Consider the following 14,749-nt stretch of genomic DNA (forward strand, 5'->3'; position numbering starts at 1 on the left):
CTTTCGGGCTGGGTGCAGCCGACAGCGACTGCAACCCCTCCGTACCCGGCAGGGAGTTACAGAAGCAGTCGCAGAAGTGCCGTGAGAATCCTTTCTCTCTCTCTCTCTCTCTCTCTTTTTTTCCAGCGCAGGGGCTCCTCCGCTTCCGGGATCCACTTCAGGATCTGGGATCATCGAGGGAAATCCGCTCCGGCTCTGGACTGCCGCTCCCCACGCAAGGAAAAGTTTGCAAAGCAGGTCTGGGATCCAGGACAGGAGTGCAGCAGCAGGAGCGCAAAGGCAGGATGAGGCCGACCTGGCTGCTGCTGCTGGCTTGGCCACTGTGCCTGGCGCAGAGTCCCCCGCCACCAGGTCAGGATTCCAGCAGGGGAACCGGGGTGGGGTGGGTGTCCGGCCGAAAGGACCGCCCAACGGGCTTCTTCCCCTGCCGGCCGCCTTTCCTCCTAAGCGGGAGCCGGGGACTCTTTCCGGGCGGCGTGCAGTCCTTCCTCTCTCGTGCGCGCGCGATCCTCCTCACAACAACCCTGAGAGGGCAAGCCTGAATTGAGGCCAAGTCCCGCGGAAGTGTCTTCATCACAGGGACTCTGAGGACGCGTAGAGGGCTTTTCCTGCACCCCCGACCCCGAGGAGCTCAGAGGAGTTTCTCCCCACCTGGGCTGCTGGGGATCAGGACAGGAGGGTAGCTTTCCAGGGAGACCTGCTGCATCCCACACAGGCTCTGTCCTGTCCCTCCCTGGAGCCCGGAGAAGCCAATCTCAGGGCTAGGGAACAGGGGAGATGGGGTGAGAACAGGAGCCAGGCTTGGGTAGAAGTACAAGGGAAAGGAGGCCAGCAACAAGTCCACAAGCAGTCAGTCAAGGGGTCCCAAGTTTCGGCCCTCATCGGAAGGGTTCCCCCCCCCCCGCACCCTTCCAGACTCACACTAGTTCCTGGCTGCTTGTTTCTCTTCTTGGGGTCAACCTCCCCCATGGTTGCAGCAGCAGAGAGAGGAACAAGCCCCTCTGTCTGCCGCTGCCCCAGTCCTGTGGACTTCTCCTGCAAGTGGCATTACTGGCAAGGCACGGAAATGCCAGTCAAGGAACTCTGAGGCTGAGAGATCAGTCCCATAGGAAGGCTGGCCCCACTCTTGTTTCTCCAAGAACTCCTAGAGTTGCTCCAATCCAGAAATATCCTTATCCATAATGCAGAGTCCTAGAGAGAGTGCTGAGTCAGGACAAACTCCAGGAGAGCCGGGTTTCAAATACTGTACAGTATATATAATTTCAAAACAACAACAGTAATTTTTTTTTAAAGTTGGAAGTTAACCATGCTTGTAACTAAAGTTAAAAGCAACTGCTGAAAATTTTAACTAGTTAAGTAAAACCAAATTCTTTATTTAATGCACTCTATGTGGGGATGCCTTTGTATGTAGTCCGGAAACTACAACTGGTACAGAATGCTGCAGCCAGGTTGGCTGGCTGCCGTATACTGAGTCAGACCATTGGTCTATCTAGCTGGCAGCGACATCTCTAAGGTTGTAGGCAGGAATCTCTCTTAGCCCTATCTTGGAGAAGCCAGGTAGGGAATTTGAAACCTTCTGCCCTTCCCAGAGCAGCTCCATCCTCTGAGGGGAATATCTTACAGTGCCCACTTGTGGTCTCCCATCCGAATGCAACCAGGGTGGACCCTGTTTAGCTCGGGGGACAACTCATGCTTGCTACCACAAGACCAGCTCTCCTGGTCCAGTATTATCGGGTCAGATAACACAGATTCTGACAGAATTGCACTGGCTGCTGACATGTTTCCGAGTGAAATACAAAGTGCTGGTTATTACCAATAAAGCCCATAAGGGTTAGGGTCCAGGGCATTTAAGAGAGCGTCTCCTTTGTCATGAACCCTGCCACCTATTAAGATCGTCTGGGGAGGTCCGGTTGGTTCTCCCGCAGGCCTTCTCTGTAGCTGCCCTGGTGCTTTGGAATGCACTCCCTGTCAAAATAAGAGCTTCTCCATCTCTGATAGCTTTTTAAAAGACCCTTAAGACACACCTGTTTTCTCAGGCTTTAAATTAAAATTAATTTTAAACTGTTTGTTTTTATCCTGTGAAATTATTTTATTTCACTCTGTGTATTGTTTTTAATTGGTTTTTATTCCGTGAAAGCATGTTAATTGTTTTTGTTTTTATAATGTAATTTGGATTGTGTACACTGCCTAGAGATGTATATAGATGTGTAGTATATATGTATGATTAATAAATATATAACATAATACATTAGCTACATTGCTTTTACGAACTTCTATGGTGTGCCAACATTCGCAGTACTGGGTCCGGGTCTGGTCACTGCACCTCAAAAAGGATATTATGGAGCTGCAGGAGCAGAAGAAGGAGACCCAGATGATCAGGGGCTGCTGGAGCTCTTTCCTAATGAGGATAGAGTATGGACAGAGTTTGTGACTGCTTTTAAAATGATACGTGCTGTAGTGAGGATGAGCAGAGAGAGCTTTTCCTCCCTCTCCCAGAATCCCAGAGTTTGCCATCCAAGGAAATGGAGTGACAGGAGCCAGAAACTCACCTTCACGCATATGGAACTCACTGCCACAGGATGCAATTACGGCCACATTTTGAAAGGACAAGAGGAGGAGGAGGACTCAAAGTCCAGTTCTAAGATTGATAGATGTATATGGAACCTCCGTGTCAGAGGCAGTATACCTCTGAATACCAGTTGCTGGCAGTGGTGGGGAGCAACAGCAGAGGAGGCCTCTTTGCCCTGTTTGTGGGCAAAGTGGCAGCTGATTAGTCATGGTGGAAAGTGGGATCCAGTTTGGCCTAATCCAGCAGCCAGACTCTTGTGGGGCTCACATAAGAAAAGCCCTGCTGGATCCAGCCAAAGGCCCATCCATTCTAGCATCCTGCCTCAGGCAGGATGGCCAATCAGGCACATCTGGGAAGCCCACAAGGTGGGGGGGAAGAGGTCATCCACTTCCTCCCGGAGGTGTTCCACACCCCCTGGTGTTCAGGCCCCTGCCACCTCACCATCATGTGTCAAGCTGTTTCAAATGCAGGCCAAATTCCATTTGCCTCCCCGTGACTGGGGTCATGTATTAGTGGTATGCACGGAACTGGCGAGGGCCAGTTCAACGGCGGGGGGTGAAGATGGCTTTAAGGGTGGGGGTGATTGCACTTACACACACACACCCCCGCCGCATTCCCCCCACCAACACGCGAGTATGTAAAAGCCCGTTGGGGCGCCTGCCGCCCCATGCCGCCGTTTACCGGATGTCACCATCAAACTTCGAACTGTAAACTTCGGGGGTAAAAGGGCCTCTGAACAGGTCTGTGCACATCCCTTGTGTGTATTGATGGGAGGGAAGTCATTTCCTGCCCTGATCATTCCGCAGAGAGCCCCAGCTTCATCCTCTTCCTCTCTTTGTCCCCCTCAGATCACTACGTCCTGCACATGGAGACGGACTGCGTCCTGGGTGCAAACAGCCAGCTGCTCTGGGCCAACTGGACTCTGTCCTTCAACAAGATCCCCTTCGTCTGCTATGACAACGAGGACCAGGTGTTCCTGCCGTGTGACCTGGGCGCTTTCTACCCCTGGAACTACACTGCAGTCCGCATCTCTGAACTCCTGAGCCAAAGTGCCCCTCACCAGCGAGACATGATGCGGACGGCTTGCCAGCAGCAGAGCCAGCCCCTGTGGAAGCAGACCGGTGCCAGGCTGAGTGAGTGAAGGGAGAACAGCCTTTCAGATCGGAGGGAGCAGGCCTGGGGAAGGGGTGATGGGCCCATGCGCTTGGTGCTTCTTGTTTCAGGGGGGTCCCCAACAGTGTTCCCTCTAACAGGGATTCCCAGATGCTGTTGACTACAACTCCCATTAATCCCCAAGCAAAAGCCACTGAAGCTGGGGATTCTGGGAGTTGTAGTCAACATCATCTGGGAATCCCTGATAGAGGGAACACTGGTCCCTAGTGCTTCTTTGCTTGCTGGAGGTCATTATCTCCCCTACAGCTGGGCAGCAACCAGGGAGAGGGGCCTTCTATATGGTGGCTCCTTTCCTGAAAAATAAGTAAGACCATGACCCTTTTGTTCATTTAGGGCCACTTGGAATTGTGGGTCAGGGACAGAGGGGACATAATCACAGGGTTCACATGGGAAAGGCAATCCTGACTGACTATTTAGGTTATTCTACAGTGAATTGATTTATCCCTTTGTGTAGAGACTGGCTTGTTTGTCCCATGAAGACAGCAGAAGGGCAGTGATGGCAAGTGACCATTTTGGTCCTGAGGGCAAGTGATGGCATCTATCAAATCAGCCCCTGGCAGCACGGGAAAGGTTAATATTGAATCTTGTCTCGCTTTCCGTAGCACCCCCAAAGATCCGCATTTACCCCGTCACCCCGCAGAACACCCCAGAACCCATGATGCTGGCCTGTAACGTGTGGGGGTTCTATCCCAAAGAGGTGGCCATTTCCTGGCTGAAGAATGGGGTCCCCGTGAAGGATGGGTCAGGCACCCCAGTGCACTTCAGCAATGGCGACTGGACGTACCAGGCACGGGTCACCTTGCCTGTCAACCCCCATGTTGGAGATACCTACACCTGCCAAGTGACTCACGCAAGCCTTCCTGAGCCCATGACCAAGAACTGGGGTGAGCGAGCGGGAGGGAGGCTGGGCTGGGCTGGGCTGGGCTCCTGGAGGGGCCAGGGGAGGCCATCGCAAAACCTCCCCTGAGCTGGCTCTTGCCATGTCAGGAGGACTCAGCCATGGAGCATGTGGAGTCATCCTGTATAATAAAACCCTAAGGTACCTGCGTCCGTGTCTCTTGCAGGTGTTCTGCGCATGCGTGGCGTGCGCGCCGCTCCACTGGTGAGGAGGCCGCTCGGATCCCCGGCGGCAGGGTTTAAGAGCCCTCCGCCGCCGCCGCTACAGCCCCCAAGAGCAGCCGCTCAGATTGGGCCGCGTCTCTGGCACCGCCCGGAGCAGCCACTCCGGTGGTGGGGAGGCCGCTCGCCGCCCTGGATCCCCGGCGGCAGGGCTTAAGAGCCTTCCGCCACCACTACAGCCCCCGGGAGCGGCCGCTCGATTATGCTGCGTCCGCAGCATCGCTGAGGGAGGCCGCACCCACAGCCTCTAAGCAGGGGGCTGCCCTTAAGAGCCCTCCGCCGCCACTACAGCCCCCAGCGCAGCCGCTCCTGTTACGCCTGGCCACGTGCTCCTGACCGGCCTAGGAGCTGCTACGGACGTCCTCTCTCCAGCGAGTCAGAGAGAGGACTGAGCCGGCGCAGGCGCGCAGCCGGCTCCCCTGTTCACAACTCTTCTAGCGCCCGTTAATGTAACGGGCTTAACAGTCACTAGTATTAAATAATGGCGCACCTCTGCCATGCGTAGAGTGCTTTTTCTTCACCCCACAAGTAAGCAGTGACTCCTCACATATCTGGGATCGGGAGGAAAGGCTTCTGGGCAGGGCCGATGAGAGGCGAGGGGAGGCCGGTACAAACTACCGGGACCCAGCAGTCTGGAACGGGGCCCGGGGTGATAAAGATAATGATAAATAGAGATAATTATTTTAGTTATCTTTAAATTAATTCTAGCTGCCCTGTGCGTGGCTGGTGGGTGGGGGGTGAGCTGAGCACCCCCCTGTGGCGGTGGTAAGTGGAGCGGGAGCAGCCGCTGAGCCTGACTGTCTGGCCCAGCGGCCCTTGAGAACTGTGAGGCGCTCCAGTGCACCTGTGCAGTTTGAATAGCGCGTCGACCGGTGGTTCGGCCCTGTGGTGATGGCAGCAGCGGTGGGGGGCTCTTAGAGTAGCAGCAGAGGAAGCCTCATGACAGCGGTGACAGTGGAGGAGGAGGCCTTGTGGAGGGAGCCCAAAAATTTTTTTGCACCGGGGACCAAACCCGCTCTTGGCGGGTTGTGAACTGGGCGAGTTGTGAACTGGGGATCCTTCATGCTCAGGCCCCTCCACTCCTCACTCTAGAAAGGAGGTAGTGGGCAGTTCCCTCAGTGACTGAGTACAGGTGGCATCCTTTCCCAAAGTTAAGAACATTTTGCAAACACTTCCAAAGGTGCTGGTCCACAGGGGGAGTCTGCTCCCCGACAGATCACCAACTGATCTGATCCTGCAAATCACCAAGAATATTCCAGCAGGTGCCTTTTGACCCGGGCTTGGTGCAGAAGATACCCCAAGGGATCTGTTGGAAGACTGCTCAGAATTTGTAGGGGCCTTTGTTAATAGCTCTCTCTCTTCCTCTCCCTGCCCCCAGAGCCCGGTGTGCCTATGGAGCTCAGACTGAGAGTTGGCGTTGCACTGGCAGTGCTGCTCTTGGGCGTTGCTTTCCTCATAGCTGGAATCATCTGTTGGAGGAAGCGGATCCCAGAAGGTAAGACTGCAGAGCTTTGCAAATGAAGAAGTGCTCCATAATACACCAAGAATGGCATCATTGTCACGGGGTGGTCCCTCTTGGGGTGGGGAGGTGAGGAACCTTGAGGAAGACTGAAAACTTATCTTCCTAACCCACCTTCTACTTCTCCCCACACTCAGGTTATGTTCCCATTGATGGCGACACATATGCCAATGGTAAGTTTGATCCACCTGTTCCTCCTCCTCACTTGAGGAGGAGCGCACATCTTGTGGTAAAGGTAAAGAGTGCCGTTGAGTCAGTGACTCCTGGCGACCACAGAGCCCTGTGGTTGTCTTTGGCAGAATACAGGAGGGGTTTACCATTACCTCCTCCCGCACAGTGTGAGAGGATGCCTTTCAGCATCTTCCTATATCACTGCTGCCTGATATAGGTGTTTCCCATAGTCTGGGAAACATACCAGCAGGGATTCGAACTGGCAACCTCTGGCTTGCTAATCAAGTCATTTCTCCCCTGGCCTCACCTTGTGGTAGTAAGCATGAATGGTCCCCTTTGCTGAGCAGGGCCTGCCCTGGTTTGCATTTGGATAGGTGACTACATGTGAGTGCTGTAAGCAGTATTCTCTCTAATTTTTTTCATCTGTATGCGGAATGAGTTTTGTTCTGGGCGGCAGTATCCAGGCAGTGTGTGCACACATGCATTGAGTGGGGCCTCCCTGATTCAACCTGAGCGGGCTCTAAAATTAACTGAGCGCACACAAAAAACCACTTGTGAGCATGTGCCTGTGTGGACATGCCTTAGAGCAGGGTTTCTTAACCTTGGGCCCCCAGATGTTGTTGGGCTACAACTCCCAGAATCCCCAGACATGGCCTTTGTGGCTGGGGATTCTGGGAGTTGTAGTCCAACAACATCTGGGGGCCCAAGGTTAAGAAACCCTGCCTTAGAGGGAACACTGGCTGTAAGGTATTAGGAGATTGGGCCATCGTTCAGTGGAAGAGCATCTGCTTGTATACAGAAGGTGCCAGGTTCAGTTCTCTCTCTAGGTAGGGCTGGGGAAGAAACTCCTGCTGGCAACCTTGGAGAGCTGCCGCCAATCATACTGAGCTAGATGGACCAAGGGTCTGACTCAGTATAAGGCAGCTTCCTGTGTTCCTCTCCTGCACCTCTTTTACTTAGAAAGCCTGGATTCTGAGCCTCTGAATAACACCACATCACATGAAGACAAACGTTGGAATCGAGGCATTTACTTGGCTTGCATGCTTTAGCCTGTGTGCCTCCGCACACTTACCCAGGAGTTAGCTCCATTGAACATAGCAAGCCTTGCTTCCAAGTAAACATGTAGAGGACTGGGCGGCACTCAGGGAAGAGGGTATTGCTTTCGTGCCCTATGGGCATCCTTTCCCGGAGGTACCTGGGGCTGTCCCCTGTTGGAAGCAGGGTACTAGATTAGATGAGGCCGTAGCTCAAAGATAGAGCTATGCATGCTTTGCATACAGAAAGTACTTGGTTCACTCCCTGGCTGCATCTGCAGGTAGGGAGGGGGAAAGATTCCTGCTTGAAACCATGGAGAGCTGCAGCCAGTCAGTGTAGACCATACAGAAGTAGATGAATCAAGCGACTGACTCAGTATAATGCAGCTACCTATGTTTCTTTGTACTGACTGCAGGAGCCCAAAAGTGTGGGGCAGGGAGAGGATAGCAGTGTGCAAGCCGTACTGTGGCCGTTTGCTTTGCATGCAGAAGGTCCCAGGTTCAATCTCTGGTAGCATCTCCAGGTAGGGCTGGGAAAGACTCCTGCCTGGAACCTTGGAGAAGCCACTGCCAGTCAGTGTGGACTGTATTGAGCTGGATGGACCAAGGGTCTGACCTGATATAAAGCAGTTTCCTATGGTCCTGTGGTACCGCATAAGCCTGACTACAATTCCCATCATCCCTGGCCACAGTGGGCAAAGGAGGATGGGAGTTGTAGTCCAACAACATCCGGTGACTCAAGGTTGTGAACCCCTGGCCTAAGCCATTCGGAGGGGTGGGACTCTGGTGTCCCTGTCCTTGACTGGCAAACATGAGTGTCAATCAGCAGCCATTAATCAGGACAGCTAAGAATGGAATCTCCTAGTATAGGGGTATAGCATGCCTGTGCATGGAGGTTCTATCCTCAGCCTTCATGGTAAGCAGCATGCATACCATGTGTGCATATATCTAGTCCTTTCGGTTCTTACAGAAACTGCCCAGGGACAGCCCATCCAGCAAGTATCCTCTTTCCAACAATGGTCAGCCAAAGGCCTTCAGGAAGCACACCAGCAACAGCATCCCTGACCCCCAAAGGCCTTGCTATGCCCCTCCTACCCGCTCCCTACTGCTGTTTTACCATCAGTGCAGTTTCATTGCCAGGCTCAAGACCCAAGACCCCAACCATTGCCTATATCCGGGGACATAGGGAGCTTGTTGGGGGGCTGGCAGGCCAAGGCCGACCAGCAGCCCCCTCCCACCTCCTGGGTGTTTCTTCCCACAAGTGAAGCAAGTGCCCCCAAGCCACGCCCCCTGCCAGACGCATGGGGGCGGGGCCAGTGGCGAGAACGGGGCTGTCACAGCCCCAGCAGAGTTTCATTTCCCCTGTCAGCGGTTGCTCCCACCAACAGGACTACAACTCCCATCATCCCCAACCACAGTGGCTGGTCTCCAGGTTTCTTATGCTGCTGTGATTCTGAAACATGATCAAGCTTAGACTTGAGCAGACCTCCAGGGTTTGTTTAGCTGTTTAGACCAGTGATGTTTACTGTTTTCCAAGCAGGGATCACTTGGGCAAAAAAACCCCTACCACCCATCGATGTGGGAGCCATTCCCTACAGCACTGACCTTCATGCAGTGCTGCACTTTCCTCAGTGCTGAGAGCATCGCTTTAAGAGTGGTGGATCCCTCTCTTTAGAGCTCTAGGAGGAAAACACTCTGTGTGTGCCTTCCAAGCACTTCCCAGCACTCTGCACATGCCTTCCAAGATGGGCAGGGGCTCCCTTTCTCAAAGGACCCCGGCCCCGAAGCTGGGCAGCACTGCACAGTGGGAATGGTCACCTCCACATGGTGCCAGGGAGACTGTGCAGAGTATCCAGTTCCAGTGGAAGCTTCACACAGCCACAATCAGCAATGAGGAAGGAATGGCGCGTAGGGTTGATGGGGGCCACCATTGGCCCCTGGGTCCTGCAATGAAGAACTCCGGCCCAGACCATAGCCTCTCTCAGTGACCCCCAAGCACCACAAACCGGCGGAATTCAAAGGGTGATCTGAGCATGAGGGACACCAAGGGATGTTGGGAAGCAGGCCTCTTTTGGGTGGGAAGGCCTGGCTCTCTTGTTTTGCTGATGACCTGGTGCAGCTCTCTCTCGAGGAGAGCTGGTCTTGTGGTAGCAAGCATGACTTGCCCCCATAGCTAAGCAGGGGCTGCCCTGGTTGCATATGAATGGGAGACTTGATGTGTGAGCACTGCAAGATATTCCCCTCAGAGGATGGAGCCGCTCTGGGAAGAGCAGAAGGTTCCCAGTTCCCTCCCTGGCAGCATCTCCAAGATAGGGCTGGGAGAGATTCCTGCCTGCAACCCTGGAGAAGCCACTGCCAGTCTGTGTAGACAATACTGAGCTAGATAGACCAATGGTCTGACTTAGTATATGGCAGCTTCCTATGTTCCTATGCCCCGGCTTACCTCCACTTTGGTGTTCAAAGAAGCATAGGTGCCTGCGTTTGGGGCAGTCTCCATCCACCAGGCACAAGCCAGATGCAGGCGTCCTTAGCTGCTTTCAGGCTTTCGTGCTGGGCCTGGGGTGTTCGGAATCAGCCTCAGCATCTTGCATGGCATCCGGAAGACAATGGGAACCTCTGGGATGGGGTGGGGATGGGGAGCACAGCCGGCAAGGCCAGCCCGCAATGGGGTGCTTGGTGCCCTAGGAGAAGTATGACTTTGGTGCTCCCTCCCATATTCTGTTAGAATTATTTGATAGAATTATATTCTGTACAGTACAGAATAGAATTTTAACGGAATGTGGAGGGGCATCAAAGTCATAGTCAGTCCTTCCTATCAAGCCTTATGCCCCTGCTATACCACTGGCTGGTGTGTGTGCACGGAGACCCTTCTGGCCATGTTTTTAATAGGACTGGTCTCTCCAATGGCCACCATGCATGTGCGTCAGCTAGCTGAGCAATAGGGGCAGGGCGCGTGGCCGAGCAGACTCCGGGCAGAGCGGGGCGGTGGCAGGACACCTCCCCAATCTTCTATTTATATGGAGCGCTAAGATGATGCTTGGCACGCAGAGCCGCGTGAGTATTGAGCCCAGTCAGAGGCGGTGGCGGCGACTCCGTTGCTGCTGCAGGTGGGGGTGGCTCTGGAGCTCCAGTTGGGAGTCTCTCCGGACTTGCGAGGAGGAGGAGCAGGAGCAGGAGCGGAGGAATCTAGGGCTCAGATGAGGGTGGGGAGGCCTCTGGGGCAAGGGGACTGTGGCAGGGGGTGAGGAGAGCAATACAATACTAGCTTGCAGATGCTCTGTGCCGGTCAAGCTAGTTTTAAATAATCTGCTTCCTTAACAAGCCCCTCCTCCTGCCCCAGCTACCTCCGAGAGCCACCACAGCCGTTGAATGCAAGATTTGGCGCCCTGAATGACCACGTAGCCCCCCCCCCCCCCCCGGGCTCACCCTGATGGCCAGGAATGGAGATCTCCTCCTCTGGGAGTGAGGGTTCCCACCGGACAGGTTTCTGAGGGGAAAGAAGAAGGAAGCCAGCAAATGGGAAGGGGGAGCCAGGATTCCTCTCGGGTTGAGCAGGGGGAGGAAGTGGGCAAGAGAAATAAAGAGGGACAGGCCGGGGGTGGGGGGGAGACGCACACACACTTGGCCCTCTTCCTGCCTCACCATGTTGACCTCCTTTCTTTCTCAGACTGAATCCTCCCATCAGCGCCATGAAGACTGGAGGAGAAGCAACTTGACTGTCCCTCTCGGGTCACCACTGCCCCCACCATTATTGGCTGACCCCGCCCCTCACTCCTCCCAGCCCGGGATCGTTCTCTGGCTTTGCACCAAAAGAATATGAATATGACAAATATTTATATACTGCTTTTCAACAAAAGTTCCCAAAGCAGTTTCCATAGATATAAATAAGTTGATAAAATGGCTCCCTCTCCCTAAAGGGCTCACAAATCTAAAAAAGAAATGTAAGATAGACCCCAGCAACAGCCACTGGAAGGATGCTGTGCTTGGGATGGACAGGGCCAGTTGCTCTCCCCCTGCTCCATAAAGAGAAGCACCACTTTTAAAAGGCGCCTCTTTGCCCAGTTAGCAGGGGACTAAACATAGACATGTGAGGGCAGGAGCACCGTTTGGTTGCAGATTCATATCACAGGAGGAAGGCACAGCCAACTTGCCTTCCCCATGGAACATGGGCAGAACTCAGGGTTTCCAACTCGCCTGACAAAATCTGCCCTGTCTTGCTCTTATGCCTTTCACAGGGGTTTGCGATGCAAAAATCTCTTGGGATCCATGACCACTCCTCATAAATGTCAAATATTTCTACAAAGATTATGCATCATTTACTCAGGCAAGCAGGAAGTAATCCACCTGGCACCTTGAATCTAGGTCCAGATATGGATCTTCAGGGCAATGGGTCTGGTCTTTTTCCGAGTGGGGATGGATTTCCACAAGGGGTGCTGCTTTAAAAGCTAATCCCGAGTTCAAATCCCCATTCAGCCATGATACTTGCTGGGTGACTCTGGGCCAGTCACTTCTCTCTCAGCCTAACCTACTTCACAGGGTTGTTGTGAGGAGAAACTTAAGTATGTAGTACATCGCTCTGGGCTTCTTGGAGGAAGAGCAGGATATAAATGTAAGTAAGTAGATAGATAGACAGATAGATAGATACTGAACTTCTGCATGTCATTGCAAAGGATTCTGTTTAAAAGACAGGATCAGGGCTGTTTGAACCCAAGTTGATTGGACCAGCGTGTAGTCGTTAGGAAGAGGGGTGGAGAATTATAGAAACGATGTCCATGACAGAATGTCAAGATGTCTTTGGTTTTGGAAAGAGAGAGCTCCCAGGATGGGAAGTAGCTTCCTTTGTTTTATTTCTTAAACTCGGTGGTGAAGGGATGCAGCCCCAGAGCAGCTGGTGGCTGTTATTCTTACCTTATTCTTCGGAATGTAGGATTTGGCTCTCCGATTCTGTGTTTTAATGATAGGGGCTGAGCCCTGGAACTGGTGAAGCAAGAATATAGCAAGGCCTCTGAGCATGTGCAAAATACCTTCCCCTTGCACTAAGGAACCATCGCTTGCCCTCATACAGTTTAGATTGCAGGGGAAGGGATGGCAATTGACGTCCAGCCTGAGCAGTGGGTTATCTTCTGGGCAGGATTAAACCCCAGAGCCCATTTTCTCATCCCCCACCCCCACCCCATGCAGTGTTAATGCCCCTTAGAGAAGAATTCCATAACAAGCTTGGGTCCTCGCCCCAGAGGTTATTGGTCTATGGCTCCCATCATCCCCAGCCACAATGGCTGAAAGCTGGGAATGATGGGAGTTGTAGTCCAGCAACATCTGGGGGCCCGAATTTGAGAACCCCCTCCTTATATGTCTCCCTGTCCCACCCAACAGAAAATTTTGCATGGGATATTGGTCTGCCTGTGTGCCTGTCCATCCTTCAGTTCTGAGTATTTCAAGCAACTTCGAGCTCCCTCCATGATTTAAATATAACTGCTTATCTGGCTTGGTTGTCACTTTGAGATGTAAATCTGTTTCTTGAACTTATCACTTCAACCTGCGCTGAGGGGGCTCACGTGATGGAGAATTCCTCCCTGCAAAAGAAAATCCCTTCTGCATGCAGGGGATTGTACAGGGGAGCATCCCAGCACGTGATTCCCAAGATGCATCTGAATTGGTACAACTCAGGCACAGGTTGGGCACCTCAATGAGGACAAGATGAATAGAACAACAGATGGAATCCTGGACCACAGCCTGTAAGTGGAAGAGATTCAACTGGTGCAGGGAGAGGCTTCACCAGTTGAGATTCCTGTCTATTGTGCAGCTGTCAAAGGCAGCCTTAAATAATATAATAAACCCACTTCACAGGGTTGTGAGGCTAAATAGGATGATAAAAGCGATGAAGATGACGGATCTAAGATGAAACCATGGACCTGGATGATGCCCGCAGAGGCAGGGGTGCAATGCTGTAGGTTTAAAATGGAAGAGAACTTTTTATTTTATTTGTATTATTATTGTTTTTACATTTTTATCCTCCTCCTCCTCCAAGGAGCCCAGAGCAGTGTACATGGTTATGTTTATCCTCCTAATGGTGAAGTAGGTTAGGTTGAGAGATACGTGACTGGTCCAGAGTCATCCAATGAGTTTCATGGCTGAATGAGGATTTGAACTCGGGTTTCCCCGGTTCTAGTCCATCACTCTTATCCACTACTCCAGATTTTAAAAAGGTGAAATGTGTCAAAGTGAGAAATGAGAGATATTACGGTCAGGCGGCAAAGATCTTGTTTTCATTGATTCCCTGTTCATACTGGCAGATGCTGAATAAATAAAATTGTTTTGGAAAATAAAATGAACTTGGATATTGTTTTTTACTCTTGGTCATCTATGTGGTGGGATCCAAAAGAGTCCAGAATATCTTTCCATGGCCCTGAGGTTCCTAGCTTGATTTTCTGGATTGGCTCATTTGTTTTTTTACAGGTGAAGTTCTTCCAAGTCTGGTGATGAGTGATATGGATTTACCTGCTGAGTTTCTGCCTCCAAAACATTTTTGCAAGTGTTAAAAGGCTGAGGTGGGGAAGCTTTATCATGTCAGTCACTCAACTGGAAGCATCAGAGATTTTACCCTATACCTAAGAACTGCTCTCCTTCCTTTTTCTGGCAACATCCCATACCTTTAATTCTCATGGAGCAAACAGCAGTTCAACAGGTTAAGCTCTCCTCAGCATGGACCTGAAGTGATGGACAATTGCCACTGCCTCTTATGCTTTTGTTAAAGACAGAGGAGTGCTGCCAGGAACAAAAAAAGGTGGCAACTACTTTATACATAAGGCCTTGGGATTTTCTTAATGAAAGGCGGGGTATAAATTTAACAAAATAACAACAATAAATAAGGGCATCAGCAGCAGTGTTCCCTCTAATTTTTTTCATCTGTGTGTGGAATGAGCTTTGTTCTGGGCGGCAGTATCAAGGCAGTTTGTGCACACGTGCATTGAGAGTGGGGCCTTCCTGATTCAACCTGAGCAGGCTCTAAAATTAACTGAGTGGACATCCAAAAACTTGTGAGTGCACACATGCCTTAGAGGGAACAGTCATCAGCAGAGGAAGCCAGCTGCTCCCTCCGCACCTGAATTCAGCTAGTCCCATTGAATTTAATGGGGTTTACTACTCCCAGGTAAGTGGGTATAG

At 52.1% G+C, this 14,749-nt stretch overlaps 1 protein-coding gene across 1 annotated transcript; it reads left to right on the forward strand.

Moving 5' to 3' along the window:
• LOC128348104 (class II histocompatibility antigen, M beta 1 chain-like) lies at positions 1–13,913 on the forward strand. Its single transcript, XM_053303665.1, has 6 exons — positions 1–351; positions 3,418–3,702; positions 4,345–4,626; positions 6,240–6,356; positions 6,518–6,553; positions 11,253–13,913. Exons 1-6 carry the CDS (start codon positions 285–287, stop codon positions 11,255–11,257), a joined length of 792 nt encoding a protein of 263 aa, XP_053159640.1. The 5' UTR covers positions 1–284; the 3' UTR covers positions 11,258–13,913.
• The last annotated feature ends 836 nt before the right edge of the window (positions 13,914–14,749 follow it).

The sequence above is a fragment of the Hemicordylus capensis genome, chromosome 2 (assembly GCF_027244095.1).
Source record: "Hemicordylus capensis ecotype Gifberg chromosome 2, rHemCap1.1.pri, whole genome shotgun sequence".
Lineage (NCBI taxonomy): Eukaryota > Metazoa > Chordata > Lepidosauria > Squamata > Cordylidae > Hemicordylus > Hemicordylus capensis.